This window comes from Biomphalaria glabrata, chromosome 5 (assembly GCF_947242115.1).
Source record: "Biomphalaria glabrata chromosome 5, xgBioGlab47.1, whole genome shotgun sequence".
NCBI lineage: Eukaryota > Metazoa > Mollusca > Gastropoda > Planorbidae > Biomphalaria > Biomphalaria glabrata.
The window spans coordinates 15,393,744-15,408,349 of NC_074715.1; the positions used below are offsets into that span (position 1 = coordinate 15,393,744).

Below are 14,606 nucleotides of genomic sequence, written 5' to 3' on the forward strand. Positions count from 1 at the left end.
TCGAGGGTAGCCTAAAATTTTCTTTCGGTCTCTTAAGTGTGTTCTGTCGCCTTTATGAGAGTTCCGAATGCAAAGTGTTCTCATCTATGCCAGTGTGGGCAAGCTAAATTTTAAGTTGCTCATTAAAGCCTTTCTTTCGTATGTCCATGATGGAGCGCGGGCACGATGTAAGAGAACACTTCGATGTTTTGATCAACATATAGCCTGTTTTCAGTATGCGCCTAGATCTTAGAGACAAACCGATGGATTGTGAGAACCACTGCTTGGTAAACATGGATTGTTATAGGCGACGTTAATAGCTCATAAAATGATTAGTTCTTCTGCTAGCAGAACTTTATGATATAACGTTGATAGCGCAGTGATTGGTGGTTATGAATATTCCACAAGAAAATTGGTCAAAATCCTATTCGTAATATAAGCATGTCATTGTTATGAAGAAAAGCCCGTTAAAAAAAAAAAGTAAACCATCAAATTAAATCATTATCTCCCTTCTACTCCTAAAGTGTATATTGATTGGTTGAGTTTTCAATATTTAAATGATGCACCGTAAGAACTCATTTGCTCAAGTCAGCATTTCAGTTATATGTGTAAAAAATAAGTGCTGACTAGACTAGAATCATGATCTAAGCTAGAAATAAAACAGATGTAACAAAAGGATCTCTTGATAATAAATCTATATGTTATATAAATATATTTAGACTTAGATCTATATATTCCTAAATATTAGATCTGGACATGTCCATTCTATGTATGAGCGTTGTGCTAAAATTATTGCCTGCTATTTTCATAGGGACTACTTGTTTTTTTTAAATGCATCAATTTTGAATATGTAACATTTAGATCAAAATCTATATACACCTTTTGAAATATAAAAATGTCAATTTAAATCTACATGCATTTATAATATTTTTTTAAATGCCATTATCTTTTATTCAGATCTAGATCTATATGAGTAAGAACCTATAATCCATTATATACAAACTATTTATTTCAGGTGATGAAATCCCATGATGCCTTAAATACCCTAGATATTATATGTACTGTCTTCTTTACACTGGAACTCATCCTCAGGTATAAAGGCCCAATGATATACCACATAGACATAAACCCTAATATATACCACTTAAAATATAAATCCAATAAAATAACACTTAGAATATAAATCCATTGATATTATATATAATCACTTAGAAAGATTACATATATATATATATATATATATATATATATATATATATTATAAACCAATTTAAATATACCACTTAGAATATCTCCATAGATATACCACTGAGAATAATATAAGCCCATTGATTTATGAGTTAGAATATGTCCATGCAAGTGCCACTTAGAATATTTCCATTAATATACCACTTATGATTTGAGTCCATTGAAATATTTCTTAAAATAAATGTCCATTTTTATACCTCTTAGAAGATAAGTCCATTAGTAACCACTTATTGACAGATAAAATACTTTTTAATAACCTTAAAAATAGTTTGGAGTCTCTACCTGAATCTACAATATGTTAACCTTATCCAATTTTTACTACCAATCATCAAAAAAGTTGTGCTGAATGCTATAACATCTTCTCTGAATCATAGGTTCATATTTGCGCCCTTCAAGTTCAAGTTTGTCAAATCCCTGATGAACATTATAGATTTGCTAGCTCTTGTGCCTCTCTATGTCCAGGTAAACTTTCTTGTCTTTGTGTGTATCTCTTAGAGAGAAGTTGGTTGTTATTTTAGTAGTTCACAAGAGTAAGCTTTAGAAAATCTTTTAAAAAATCGCATACTTTTATATCTTAATAATTATAAATTTAGCTGGACACAATTAAAGATCCTATGATAAAAAAGGTTACCCTCTATGAGTGTACCTTTGGAGATACAATGGGTTATTTGTGAAAACTGAGTCCTAATTGCCAACAACACATTAAAAATTTAAGATTTTTGCATTTTGTTTTGAGCCTATATTTATCTTAAGACAATTGATTCTAAATCATGGGTGGACAAACTACAGTCTGAGGGCTGCATTTGACCTAGAAGAGTATTTAGAGTATTTTATGTGGCTCAGGGTACACAAACAGATTAGGTGTGTCCACATATATTAATATAAAAATTTTTATTGTTAAAGTTTGTTGTAATTTTTTAAATTTGGATTCTAAATATTAAAGTAAATTATAGCTTTTATATAGCGCGACTTTCATGCTTATAGCATACTCAGAGCACTATGGTCCAATCTCATTTGTGGACCCGTGGGGGGGGGGGGTATCTGGGTGAAGATTTTCTGTGCTGCCTTTAACAACTCTAGTCAAATCTCAAGCCCTCTTCATAGGTAGCCAAGCCAAGTTCAAGCATACTTAGCCTCTTGACCACGCATCCCATGTATATGTTCAAATAGAGTATGAAAGGGAAATGAAATGTTATACATGGTTATAAGTATTAAGATTAATTTTTTCCTAATTTGTAAATTTCAAGCACACATAATATAAATATACATATGTAGCCTCCCCCACTGTTCAAAATAATAAAAAATTATTTTTTTATTTTTATCTTTACCTTTATTTTTTAGGTTATTTTTACAGAGTCAGACAATATGCAAGCCTGCTACTTAAATGAACGTTTTGTTATAGAAATAATGTTTATTCTGCGCATCATTAGGATGTTCAGAATATTTCATTTGGTCAAGCACTATCAAGCTTTGAAAGTAAGTTCAAGTAATTGTATTTTCAAACGTGATATATATTTCAACAATACTGTGACAGCAATGATAAAAATTAGGACTAAAATTAGAAAATATTTTAAAATATTTCATAAAGAATCGTAAACTGTTTTAATTTTAAAAAAGAGAGAGAAAAAAATTATCAAAATCTTTAAATTAAACTGCTTCCTTTGAATTAACATTAATTGAGAATATAAATTTAGGTCTGAAACCACAATTTTTCTAGAGATGTAATGTTATTTAGTCCATTTTCATAGTAATTTTTCCTGCTAAATTTGGCATCTTGAAATATGGATTTTCTCCCATTAGTTCTCTAAAGATGGATTATTCTCTATAAAATATCTGCTTCTGATAGTTGGCCTTCTTCAGTCGTAGAACTACTATGATTTATCTCGAACACATTTTATGTGACTGTGGAGCCCTATTTTGAGGAGACACTCCTGTCCACATATATCACAGGTGGAGCCTTATTTTGAGGAGACACTCCTGTCCACATATAACACAGGCTACTTTTTGCTTTGGGGGTAGAGGAGCTGGCCATTTTTCTTATGGCATACTTTTCTTCCAGAGCTGAGGTCCATGTTTTTTCACTGTCCATAGATTTCTTGGACTCCATATAGTGCTGTGTAGTGCTATATCTTCCAAATGGTCAGTATCAATGTTCTCTGTTTCAAAGTCCTGTTTTATTACATCCACATAATGGAGGTGGGAGGGACCAGATTTTCTTGAGTCAGAGGCAATTCGCCCATAAATAATGATTTTTAGGATGTGATTGTCCTCCATCCAGTGAACATATCAGAGCCAGCACAGGCAGCATTGTCTGAGGACTGTAAAGCTGCTGGGAAGACCATTCATGCAAGGATCTCAGTATTGCACACTCTTTCTTGCCAATGGATTCTCAGGATTCTCAAGATCCTTCAGAGGCATGGCAAGTGGAATGAGTTTAGTTTTCTCTCTTGCTTGGCGTAGATAGTCCATGACTCACTGCCATACAGTAGCATGTTCAGAATACATGCTTAATAATTTATATTTTCAATGAGATTTGATCCCTACCATCTTGTTACAATACATCTATTCAAGTCAAACATTCTGAATGGTCAAAACCTGGGTTGACACGGTTCTTAAAAATTTAACAATTTTAATAGAAATTTAAAAGCTGATTTATATTGTTGGGAAAATAATTACTAGCTTGCTGGCCACATTGAGAAAACTCTAGTTTGACTGTTATAATTTTTTAAAGTATAAAAAAAATAAATTTAAATTTGACTAAAGGACTAGAAAATATTTATCTTGAACAGACTATATTCAGGCATTTCTGATTGTAGGCTCTATTCATTAAAGAGTGTAATAAAAGAATGTTCTGGAAAAAATTTTCATTTTTTTTTTAAAATCTAACATTCATTAGTTAGTATAAAAAAGAGCAAAATAATCACTCTATAAGTTGAATAAAGAAGGTATTGTCTTTAAAAGATGTTTTATATTTTTCAAGCTTTTATTATTTAAACATGTTGTCTTTACCTCTATTAATAGTACATTCTTGTCAACAAGTCTTTTAAAGTGATCATTTAATTAAGGACCATTTTTTAGAATTTATAAAAATTGTCTTATGGGAGGTAATAATGATTCCAAGCAAAGAACTAATGTTTATGTAGAGATTTTTTTTAATTCTCATAAATCAGAAAAGTTGCATTGTTAACATTCAAATCTCTTGCATCTTCTGCCAGTATTGAAGTTAAGGAATTTATTTTCCCTCCAACAAAGGTTAACTTCATGCAAAGTTTTAATTTTATTTATAAATTTCTATCCTTTTTATGTATTTAGAGATCATTAAAAACATGAAAAAATCTTATGGTAATTTATATCATTGCGATTTCCCACTCCGCTATATTATATATTACCATGCATTTATGTTGCTTAAGTTGTGATTTAATTGAGTTTACTTATCAGTTGGTATTTCTCAACCAGGTATTGGTGTATGCTATCAAAGCCAGTGTACAAGAACTGCTTATGCTTTTTATCTTCCTGCTCATCGGAATGCTAATTTTCTCTACAATGATCTACTACGCTGAACGTAAGAACACTACAGAAGCTGGAGACATGTTTCCCACTATCCCAATAGGATTCTGGTGGAGCATCGTCACCATGACCACTGTTGGCTACGGGGACATTTATCCTACAACACCCATCGGCTACATCGTTGGCACAGCATGTTCCGTGTGTGGTGTACTTATGGTGGCCTTGACCATTCCAGTAATTTCAAACAACTTCACGTTGTTCTACAGGCACATTCAATCCAGAGCCGCTGTTCCTAGGAGTCGAGGGGGTGACGGCTCTGATTTTGACTCTGGGGACTCTGATAAGTCAAGTTCTAGAAAGTCATCTATAGCATCTAATGCTGTTGCCTACATGAATGGGCATGTGACAGGAGTTAATCCTTATGGTAAAAAGAAGTCTAGTTCCACTGCACGATGGTCTCAGGCTGAATCAACAACAAGCGTATCTTTGAAAAAGTCAGCCTCAGACTATGTTTTCCATCGGAACCGTTCTTTTCGAGCCTATTCGGATGATGGAGTTATGTACAAAGGAGAAACTGTTGTTTGAAACATTGTTCTGAGAACATCTCTACATAAATATAGACTAGAGATGGAACCATGGTCTTATTCAAAATGTCTGTTACTTGAAATATGACTCAAAAACTTGTCATTATTAAGTTGAAGGTTCAAAAGGCATTTCAGTATTGGAGAGTCCCTCAAAGAATGCTTTTAGGATAAGGAACTAAAAACTGAGGGTTACATCCTATTTCTTCTAGCCCTAATGTTTATATGATTATCAATTATGCACATATTTTAAATAAATATGTGCCTTGTTTTTTTTTTCTTAAGCTGCGTTTCTTTGAAAATGCAATCTGCAATAATTTTAAAAACAAAAACCACATGAATCACATTTTCCTTTGAGCACATTGACAATAGTGAAATAGTTATAACTTATTCCATTTTTTTTGGTCCAATCACCTGCAATCATTTGACATCTTTTACGTGACAATTTCTTTTAATTTTTTTTTAAGTGTAAAATATTTGTTAAAAACTATTCTTAATGTTATTTATGTGTTATCATCCTTTTGATATAAAACAAAAATGGCTACCGTTATTGTAAATTTTTTTAAAAATTAAGTTTACACTCAGCTATAGGTGAGGACATTTTGTTTTTATACTGCTACTGTACTTATGTAAATAGTATTTAAATTGATTACTTCCACGGTGGTGTTCAACTTTTGACCCTTGTGATGATTTTTAAAAATTTTACTTTAATTTTTCTTTTTTTTCCCGCTAATTTTCATTCTCCTATCACCATTTCGCCAGTCACAACGATCAACTCACAGTTTGTTATCTTCCATTGTTTTATAATCTAGGACCTCATAAACCTACCTGTCTTCTCTGACTGATGCCATATAGTTTTTTTTTGTTTTTTTTACAAAGCTTATATCAACTCACTTATTCTGTCTGTCTGGTACAAATTTTTTTTCCAGGATATTTCTCCCACTTATTCTTAGATCAATCTTTTCACAATTATTCATTGTCCCTAACAAAACATGAATCAATTGAAAAATTAACCAATTAATGAATTAATTGGTGGCATCTAATTATTTTTGTTTGATATAGAGAAGGGGAGATAAATCTTTACAGTATTGAGAGAGAGTTATGGCTGTAAATGTGCACTTCTTTCCCTTATATATCTATATCCTCTTTTTGTTCCAATTATTTTTTATACTTTGCTTGTTTGGCTGTCCTTCAGAATTGATCGATCAATTTTTATATGTACAAAGATAAATGATTCTAGATCGTTCACTAAGCATCACTGAAGTCTTTAATTACAAAGTATATACAATGTTTTCTAAGCACAATATATCTTTTTTTTAAGACCTTTTGAATTTAACTTAAAATGACATTAAAAACAAATAAAAAAATTTTAGAGTTAAAATCAACATTTGACAAACTGAATATTTGAAATATTTATACACTTTCGTTTGAATTTCTATTTCAGTATTTTACCAATATAAAATATATACATTCTTTTTTCATATTATATTCACAATTAATTTATTGTACTTGTTAATGGTAAAAGTATTACATTTTTTCAATTACTTTTCTTTTTGTTTCAAATGCTAAATTTGTGCTATTGCTGTAGAAATGTGTCACATTTTAGTCCAGCCAAGTTTCTCTTTTTAATTTTGGCTTTATTTCTTATGATTAGCTTGGATTTTTTTTTCATTTGTTCTCAAGACCTATTTGTTGACTACATACCATTTTCTTTAAACTCGAGTGAGGACTGTACCAATAACAAACTGCTGTTTTTGTGTATATAATGAACTTGTATAAAGTTTGTTTATCTATAGTGAAACCTCTGAAGTGTCATTTGTGTCTGCTTTTAAGTTTGTAAAGTAATTTCATTCCTAGACAGGTCACACTTTTTATTTTCCTCACAAAGGTACAGTGGTGTAGCTGGCCTACAAGGAAGAGGGAGTAGAAGTCAAGATTCAAGTTCACTCAGCCTTCTAGCATAAGGACATTTCTTTAGTTCACTCAGCCTTCTAGCATAAGGACATTTCTCTAGTTCACTCAGCCTTCTAGCATAAGGACATTTCTCTAGTTCACTCAGCCTTCTAGCATAAGGACATTTCTCTAGTTCACTCAGCCTTCTAGCATAAGGACATTGCTCTAGTTCACTCAGCCTTCTAGCATAAGGACATTTCTCTAGTTCACTCAGCCTTCTAGCATAAGGACATTGCTCTAGTTCACTCAGCCTTCTAGCATAAGGACATTTCTCTAGTTCACTCAGCCTTCTAGCATAAGGACATTGCTCTAGTTCACTCAGCCTTCTAGCATAAGGACATTGCTCTAGTTCACTCAGCCTTCTAGCATAAGGACATTGCTCTAGTTCACTCAGCCTTCTAGCATAAGGACATTTCTGAAAGTACATCAAATAATTAAAGACTAAATCTATCACTAGGTTCTCAGTGCTATACAAAGAAGCAGGGAATAGAACATGAGGAATACAGCATGATGGGAAAACCATCAAATAATTGACAGGACTGTCATCATTGAAAACTTCTAGACATGGCCAAAGACATGTGCAGAGAGGAATGGAGAAAGATGGTCAACAGATCATATGTGGTGCCCCTATAGTCAAACAAAGGGATAGGTAAAAGTGAATATTTCCTCATTGACCAAGATCATTGAATACTGTTGTCAATATCATCATGGAATGTGTTTAGCCCTTAGTTTAATTTCTATTGTTCAATAACTTTCTGGCCTCTGTAACATTGATTTACTGGCTTGCAAGAGCACTAAAACATGTTCTAATTACACACGTTATAATCATATTTACGTTTTTATTCACTTGCTAACCCTAACCTATACAATTAGCAGAATTAGTTCAGGGAAATTCAAGATGGCCATAATTTTGCTTCTCTTTCATTGTATTTATTGATTTTTTGTTTACAAAGTGTGTAAGTATTTATTATGAACAGTTCACTGCTTATAGCTTTGTGTGATCATTCTGTATAATGTAGACACTTGTCTTCCACCAATCATGTATCAGCTAGCTAACACTGACACTGTAGTCTGAGATTAGTGATTCATTCAAATCAGCATTTCTTGTTATCTTCTGCCCATTCCCCCAACAAGTTTTCTTACTGGTTTATTCTATTAGCTGTAGATTTAAATATAGAGCTGTACCTTTAGAAAAATCTAAGTGTTTTTCATCCCTGATAATAGAAAAAAAAATTCATTTCATATATTAAACATTTTTCACATCTATTCATTTTTTTTTCACCTTCTTATAATTTTTCTAGATAACTATTAAATGTAAAATTGGAAAAACTTTTATATTTTCATTGATAATATCATTAAATTCCTTATAAAACTGAGTGATATTGAACATTTCATCCAAAACTTGTTTTTCTCGTAGCTCTACCAATTGATCAGAATATTTTTTTGTCATACAAAAATTAAGGATAACCGAAGTTGACAAATTTTGTATTATTTATATATAATAATTATTTAGAAACATGTTTAGAATTTCCACTTTTTAATTGTATCAAAAATTTAATGTAAAAACCTTTGAAGTTGTTTTAGGATTTAAAAAAACAAAGTTGGCTATGAGAAATACACACTTGCATTAATTTTGCTATACAAATGATTTTAAAAAATATGCCTTTTTTTCTTGTTTGTATATGTCTATGGTGACAGGTTATTAATTTTATGGTTATTAAAATATTTTTTACTAATAAAAAAAAGGGCAAAGGTCTGTAAAAAAATTTACATGCAAATTAACAACTTATTGATATTCTTTAGGAAAAAAACTAACTGATGTTTTAAGGATAAAACCAACAGATATTCATTAGGAAACAATGAAGTGAAGTTCCCTAGGAATCAACTAATTGATGTTCTTTGGGAAACAACTGATGTTCTATAGTTATTATAAATTTTTTAAATAAAAAAAAAGAGTTATTATTCCCCTCCCTTTTGTTTTATTATTTTGTTTTTGTATTATATGATAAGAATCTAGTTTGCCATAATGTAATTCCCTTCCAGTGTATAAACTTGTTACTTGTTATGTAAAATAACATGTTTTGATCAAATCATAATGTTCCTTTTTTCTTTTTAAAAAGTCCATCGCATATTTGAATTTAGTCATGCCTTTTTTATATTAGTTCTCTTTGACTCTTTTATTATTGCAATGGTGAAGACTGGCTATTTTCTGTCCTAGTTTGGTCTAGGCCTACTGTATAAGAGTATGAGAAACTGAATTAACTATTGAGTGTGCCTTTACTGGATTGTATGTTCTTTTTCAAGTAGTTTTAGTTTTTGTTTTGTTCTTATTGATGTGCTAATGTAACATTGTTTCAGGATGTTTACTCAATACATGTTTTGCTTTATTTTTTTTCCTCCTATTTTACTAATAAGCTATAACACTCAAATCTGTGATTACAATTTTTTTTTATATTATTATTTTGTGTGTGTAATTATATTTTTTTTTTTTTACAAATTGAAACGCAGCAAAACTTCAATACATGCTAAAGGTGTTACTCTAATGTATCATATCATTTATGGCAGTGTTTCCCAAGCTGTGTTCCGTGGTAACTTGTGTTCCATGAGGCCTGAAAAGGTGTTCCATGAATGAATGGAATAATTAACTAGTAGGCCACCACTAGAATTAATCTCTCTTAAAAAAAATAAGCAAAGTGTTCCGCTAAATACTCAGAATGTGCAAAGTGTTCCGTTATGGGAAATGTTTGGGAAACACTGATTTATGGTTGTTCATTTTGTCCATGCACTGGCTGACCTACTTCTTCATCATTCCCTTTTATTCCCGACATTCTAACACTTTTATTCTTTTGGCTAGTGTCCAGTTAGCTACACTGACATTAATATAAGCTATAAGAGATAGTCACTGTGACCTTGTGCCATTGTCTTTCCATTGCCTTCAACCTGGGGAAGGGGACAAAGTATTCTGAGTGTAAAAACAAACCAGGAAGGTCAAGGTACCCAGTACCATAAAACTGGTTCATCAGAAAGTTTAACTCATTTCACACTTTATCTCACATATGGTTAGCATTCTTTACAGTTTTTATTGTGTGTGGGGGTCTGATGAAACCCCCTATCTATCATCCTAGTAAACTACCCCCAATCTATTGTTAATTTCTAAAGCGTGTTTCCCTTCTTGGGCTTTCCAGTTGTGGGGCAATGTCATGAAATGTGGTTCTGAAGATGAGGAAGTGTAAATTTAAACTTCCAAAGTCACAGTTTTGAGTTCAGATGTGTAAGTTTTGTTGATTTCTTGAAATAAAATAATAGATGCTGTAGCACCCATATAGAAAACTTTTTTCATCTTTAGACATGTTAACCATATTTTTGAGTGAAAGTGATGTCAGGGGCAAAAATGACTGAACCTGCTGAGCAAACTTTTTAGACTACTTTGATTAACCTGACTTAAAATTACATGTAATACAATTTTTAATTGTTTGGCAATTGTATTCTACACAGAATTTAACAGTTTTAAGCTAGTAAAAATTATATGAACTGGTCAAATGCTAATTTCTAAAAAAGTATCTTTAACCTATGCTCTGAAATGAAGTCATAACACACCTTCTATAGAAAATGGTTGCTAGGAGGTACACCCTTTTGTTAATTCTGGATCTCAGAGCTATTGCCTGATCATTTAGTATACACTCTGGACTGTTGTCTTGATGGTTCAGGGTTTAAACTCTGCCAGCCACCTTCTTATGCCATCCTGCTGTAATTTTGAGCTAGGATGTAGTAATCTTCAATTCTGATGGAACATCTGAAATATATAGAACAAACAATTCTGGTGTAGTTTGACTTTTTCTTTAGTTGAAGCAGTGGTCTTGCAGGTAAAATGGCACCCAGGTTATCTGATGAACCAAAGAGTGGATGTCTCATTTACTAATTTTTTTTTAAAATCATAAGCCAAACACTGACCTTTTTTAATTAGCCATTATGACAAGTGAATTATTCTCTATATTAAAGGGATAATTGTTTTTATGACAGGGTTTTATATACATACTTGCTTTGAACATTGAAAGGGACCAAACCATTAGTTCAGTTAGAGATTTATGCTAAGAGGACTATTCTGTTTCCACAATCAATAGCTGTACAAACATTTTCTAATAGCTACTTGACATATTCTGTGTACATGTCCTCATTCACTTGAAACTTTTCATCACTGTGTGATATCTGCATTCCATAACATTTACAGAATACATATCTTTGACATTGTGTGTATCTGTTTCGCTTTGAATCAGTCATTTTTAAATCAATCCAATTTTTGTTTTATCAAGCTGTTTTCTAATTTTTTTTCAATAGTCTCTTAATTAGATTATAGCAATAAAGAAAATAATGCTAGATTTTTTTTTAAAACTAAAATTAACTGGCAAGTGCTTTATTTGTTGTTTACATATTGGGCATATATTGGGCATGTGTTACACTAGTAACTAGTGATTGCTTGTTTGTTTTTTTAAATTATGGTCGCTCATGGATTTATGTAACCTTCAATGAAACATGGGATTAGGGGGAGGACTTTATTTCAGTGACTATCTCAGTGTTCTACCATTTAGGATTTTGTTAATTTATCTGTATAATGCAAGGTAATATATCATGTGCTTCTGTTCCTGCTTTCTATGCAAATAAAAAAAAATCTATTGTTTTCTTTTGTATTACAATTATTGATTGTATGACTTATTCTGGCCTTGACCTTTTGCCTGTGTACAAGTTCCTTCACCCTGGCACTGACATATATATATATGTGTGTGTAGAAACAAACACAAAATACTCAGCACTTTGATCTCCATCAGTTGTTAGCAGAAGAGCTAAAAGTAAAAAAAAAAAAAAATATCTCCATCCCACAGGCCTATATAATATATATATAGGTCTGTGCTCAATCCATTTTCTGCATCCCAATGTTCATTCCCAGACTAAAGCAGTGTTCTATATGTGTGTGTCTATAAGCGCCCTAGATTTGTAGTTGGTGTGCACCACCGAGACTAATACTCAATTATTGTAGTGAAGGTGATTGTCCAGTTCTCTAACAAGTTTCAACCATATTCTCAGTTGTTATTTATTAATTCTACTAATGCTTCCTTTTATTTTAAGCATGTACAAAGTGTAATATTAAACTTCTCATGCCATTATTTACAGTAATTTTTTATTTTCTTTTTTACAAATTCATAGACTATGTGGCTTTACTGGTGTTTGTTTTATTTCCCAAACATTCTCTCCTTATATAGTCTTTCACTATTTAACATCAGTTTGCTTGATAAAGCAGTTTAATGGCCAATTGCTAGTCAATATTGCCTGATTCATCACTTCCCAAATTAGTTTGATAGAAACAATAGGAGAGTATATACACTTTGATTCTAGTTCTAGCAGATAGTTTTATACTTACATTTCAAGATCTATTTATAGTTATACATATTTGCATGTTATTTTGTAATGATTTTGAGGAGATAAAGGAATTTCAAGAAAAGTTTTCCAGATATAAAGGTTACATAAAAGCAGTGTATATAATACATAGACATTGTCTAAAAGTATATGGAGCATGTGATTAGGGGAGGGACAAGTTTTTATAAAGATGCTATAAATGATGTTATCTTTCTTTTTTAATCATTGCAAATGTCTGGCCTAAGGAAAATTCTCATAAAGTGTACTTTTCAAGAAAGGTAAACTTATTCTGGTTCAAAATTTATAATCTTTATGAAGCAGTGGTAATATAGGCACAAGATAAACAAACTGAAAAGTGCAGGCTCTTCTCTTCTATATCCAAGCCTATCCCTACCCATTCTTTTTTTTTTCAAAATGTCTGATTGTGTGTGGAGTTCAGTGTGGGTTTGAACTGAAGATTTCTTGTTTCACTTGGGGTGGAGAGAGTAAGAAGACTTGAAGCAATATAAAAAAAAAACAGTTGCCAGAATAAAACACATATGTAGATTATCAAGTTTTCTTCCTTGTGTTTTAATGGGTTTTTTAAACTCAACAGTTTTGAGTTTTTAAGGAAATGATTTCTGCTTCTCATTTACTTATGACATTTGTGCAATGACTTATGCTTTAGATAAATGGTCCTAGCAATAGAATATGAAAGACACAGTGAAAAACCTCATCACATTTGATGTTCCATGCCTGCGCAACACTTTGTAGAGAAGAGCTTTGAATCAATGTATAGCATATGTATGGGTTTGTTCAGTCATAGGACATGACTTTTTTTTTTGTTAGAGAATTTCAATGCACATACATTTATATGGGAGTCGACAAAATCAAATGTAGCAACACAACAAACTGGTATATTCCGTTGAGTTTTGTTTTTTAAAGATACCATGTCAAATTTCTCATTGTTTAAGTGGATTTATCTTTGGGGTGTTAATACTCTGGCTTGAGTTAAAAGTTGAATACACAATTCAATAATGAAAGGGGAGGTCATTAGAAAAGCATTACTAACTTTGACAAAACTTTCCTTGAATAATCTTATTAATGTCTCATATTTATTCCTAGAACAAAATTACTTATCATTGACACAAAAATGTAAATATAACAAAAGTCTATTTGCAAGTCTTTTTTTTTTTTTTAAAGTTTACTATTATATCTAATTCCTCTCTGTGATATCTAAGGGCATCATCAAAAGGAACAAAAGTACAAATTTAGTTCCTGCTATAAATAAACATTACCCAACTTGAATCAATATTTTCCACTGATAACTCCTTTGGAACAGGGCATACCAAAGTCTAGATGTCACCTGCTTCTAGTAAATACTTTATAATTTTAATACAACAGGTAATTTGAACCTTCTGGTCATATTTGTTTAATAACAGCTGTCTATTTTTATGTCTTAAAGATAGGAATGGAAAAAAAGGAAAGTTTGCTATGTTGCTACATGTTGCACCAACTGTAAATATCCTGTTTCTGGTAGAGTTTCACAAAATTATTAACATTTACTTGACATATTTATAAATTATCCCCCACCACATCCCCATAGACATGCCCTATTTTTTTTTTTTTTGTAATATAAAAAAAATGACACTAAAAATACCAGTAAATGTGAAATACAAATTTTAATGTCTTTTTTTACGTTTTTTTTTTTTGTTATTCTCTTCTTAATGCTGACTTCTTATGACATTGTGATATTAGGTCAATATTTTTCTGTTAATATATTTATTTTTTGCTTCATCAATTGCTGTTTTATTCAGTCACTGATTTGTATAGTCAATTCCAATTGTTGAAACAAAACTTTTTTTGCCTTTTAATAAAAAATTCTCTTGATGCACACGGTATAGTGTTCAAAGTTTTTTGTTTTGTTTTAAGTTTGCCAGAATTTTTTTT

At 31.4% G+C, this 14,606-nt stretch overlaps 1 protein-coding gene across 2 annotated transcripts in view; it reads left to right on the forward strand.

The window, feature by feature from the left end:
• The window catches only part of LOC106062321 (potassium voltage-gated channel protein Shaw-like), a 93,863-nt gene extending 79,308 nt beyond the window's left edge, over positions 1–14,555 (forward strand). For both annotated transcript variants that reach the window (XM_013220591.2, XM_013220598.2), the window contains exons 5-8: positions 995–1,071; positions 1,602–1,689; positions 2,569–2,703; positions 4,684–14,555. In XM_013220591.2, coding sequence (XP_013076045.1) covers positions 995–1,071; positions 1,602–1,689; positions 2,569–2,703; positions 4,684–5,319 — 936 coding nt within the window. In that variant the 3' untranslated portion in view covers positions 5,320–14,555. The remainder of the gene's footprint in view (positions 1–994; positions 1,072–1,601; positions 1,690–2,568; positions 2,704–4,683) is intronic.
• The last annotated feature ends 51 nt before the right edge of the window (positions 14,556–14,606 follow it).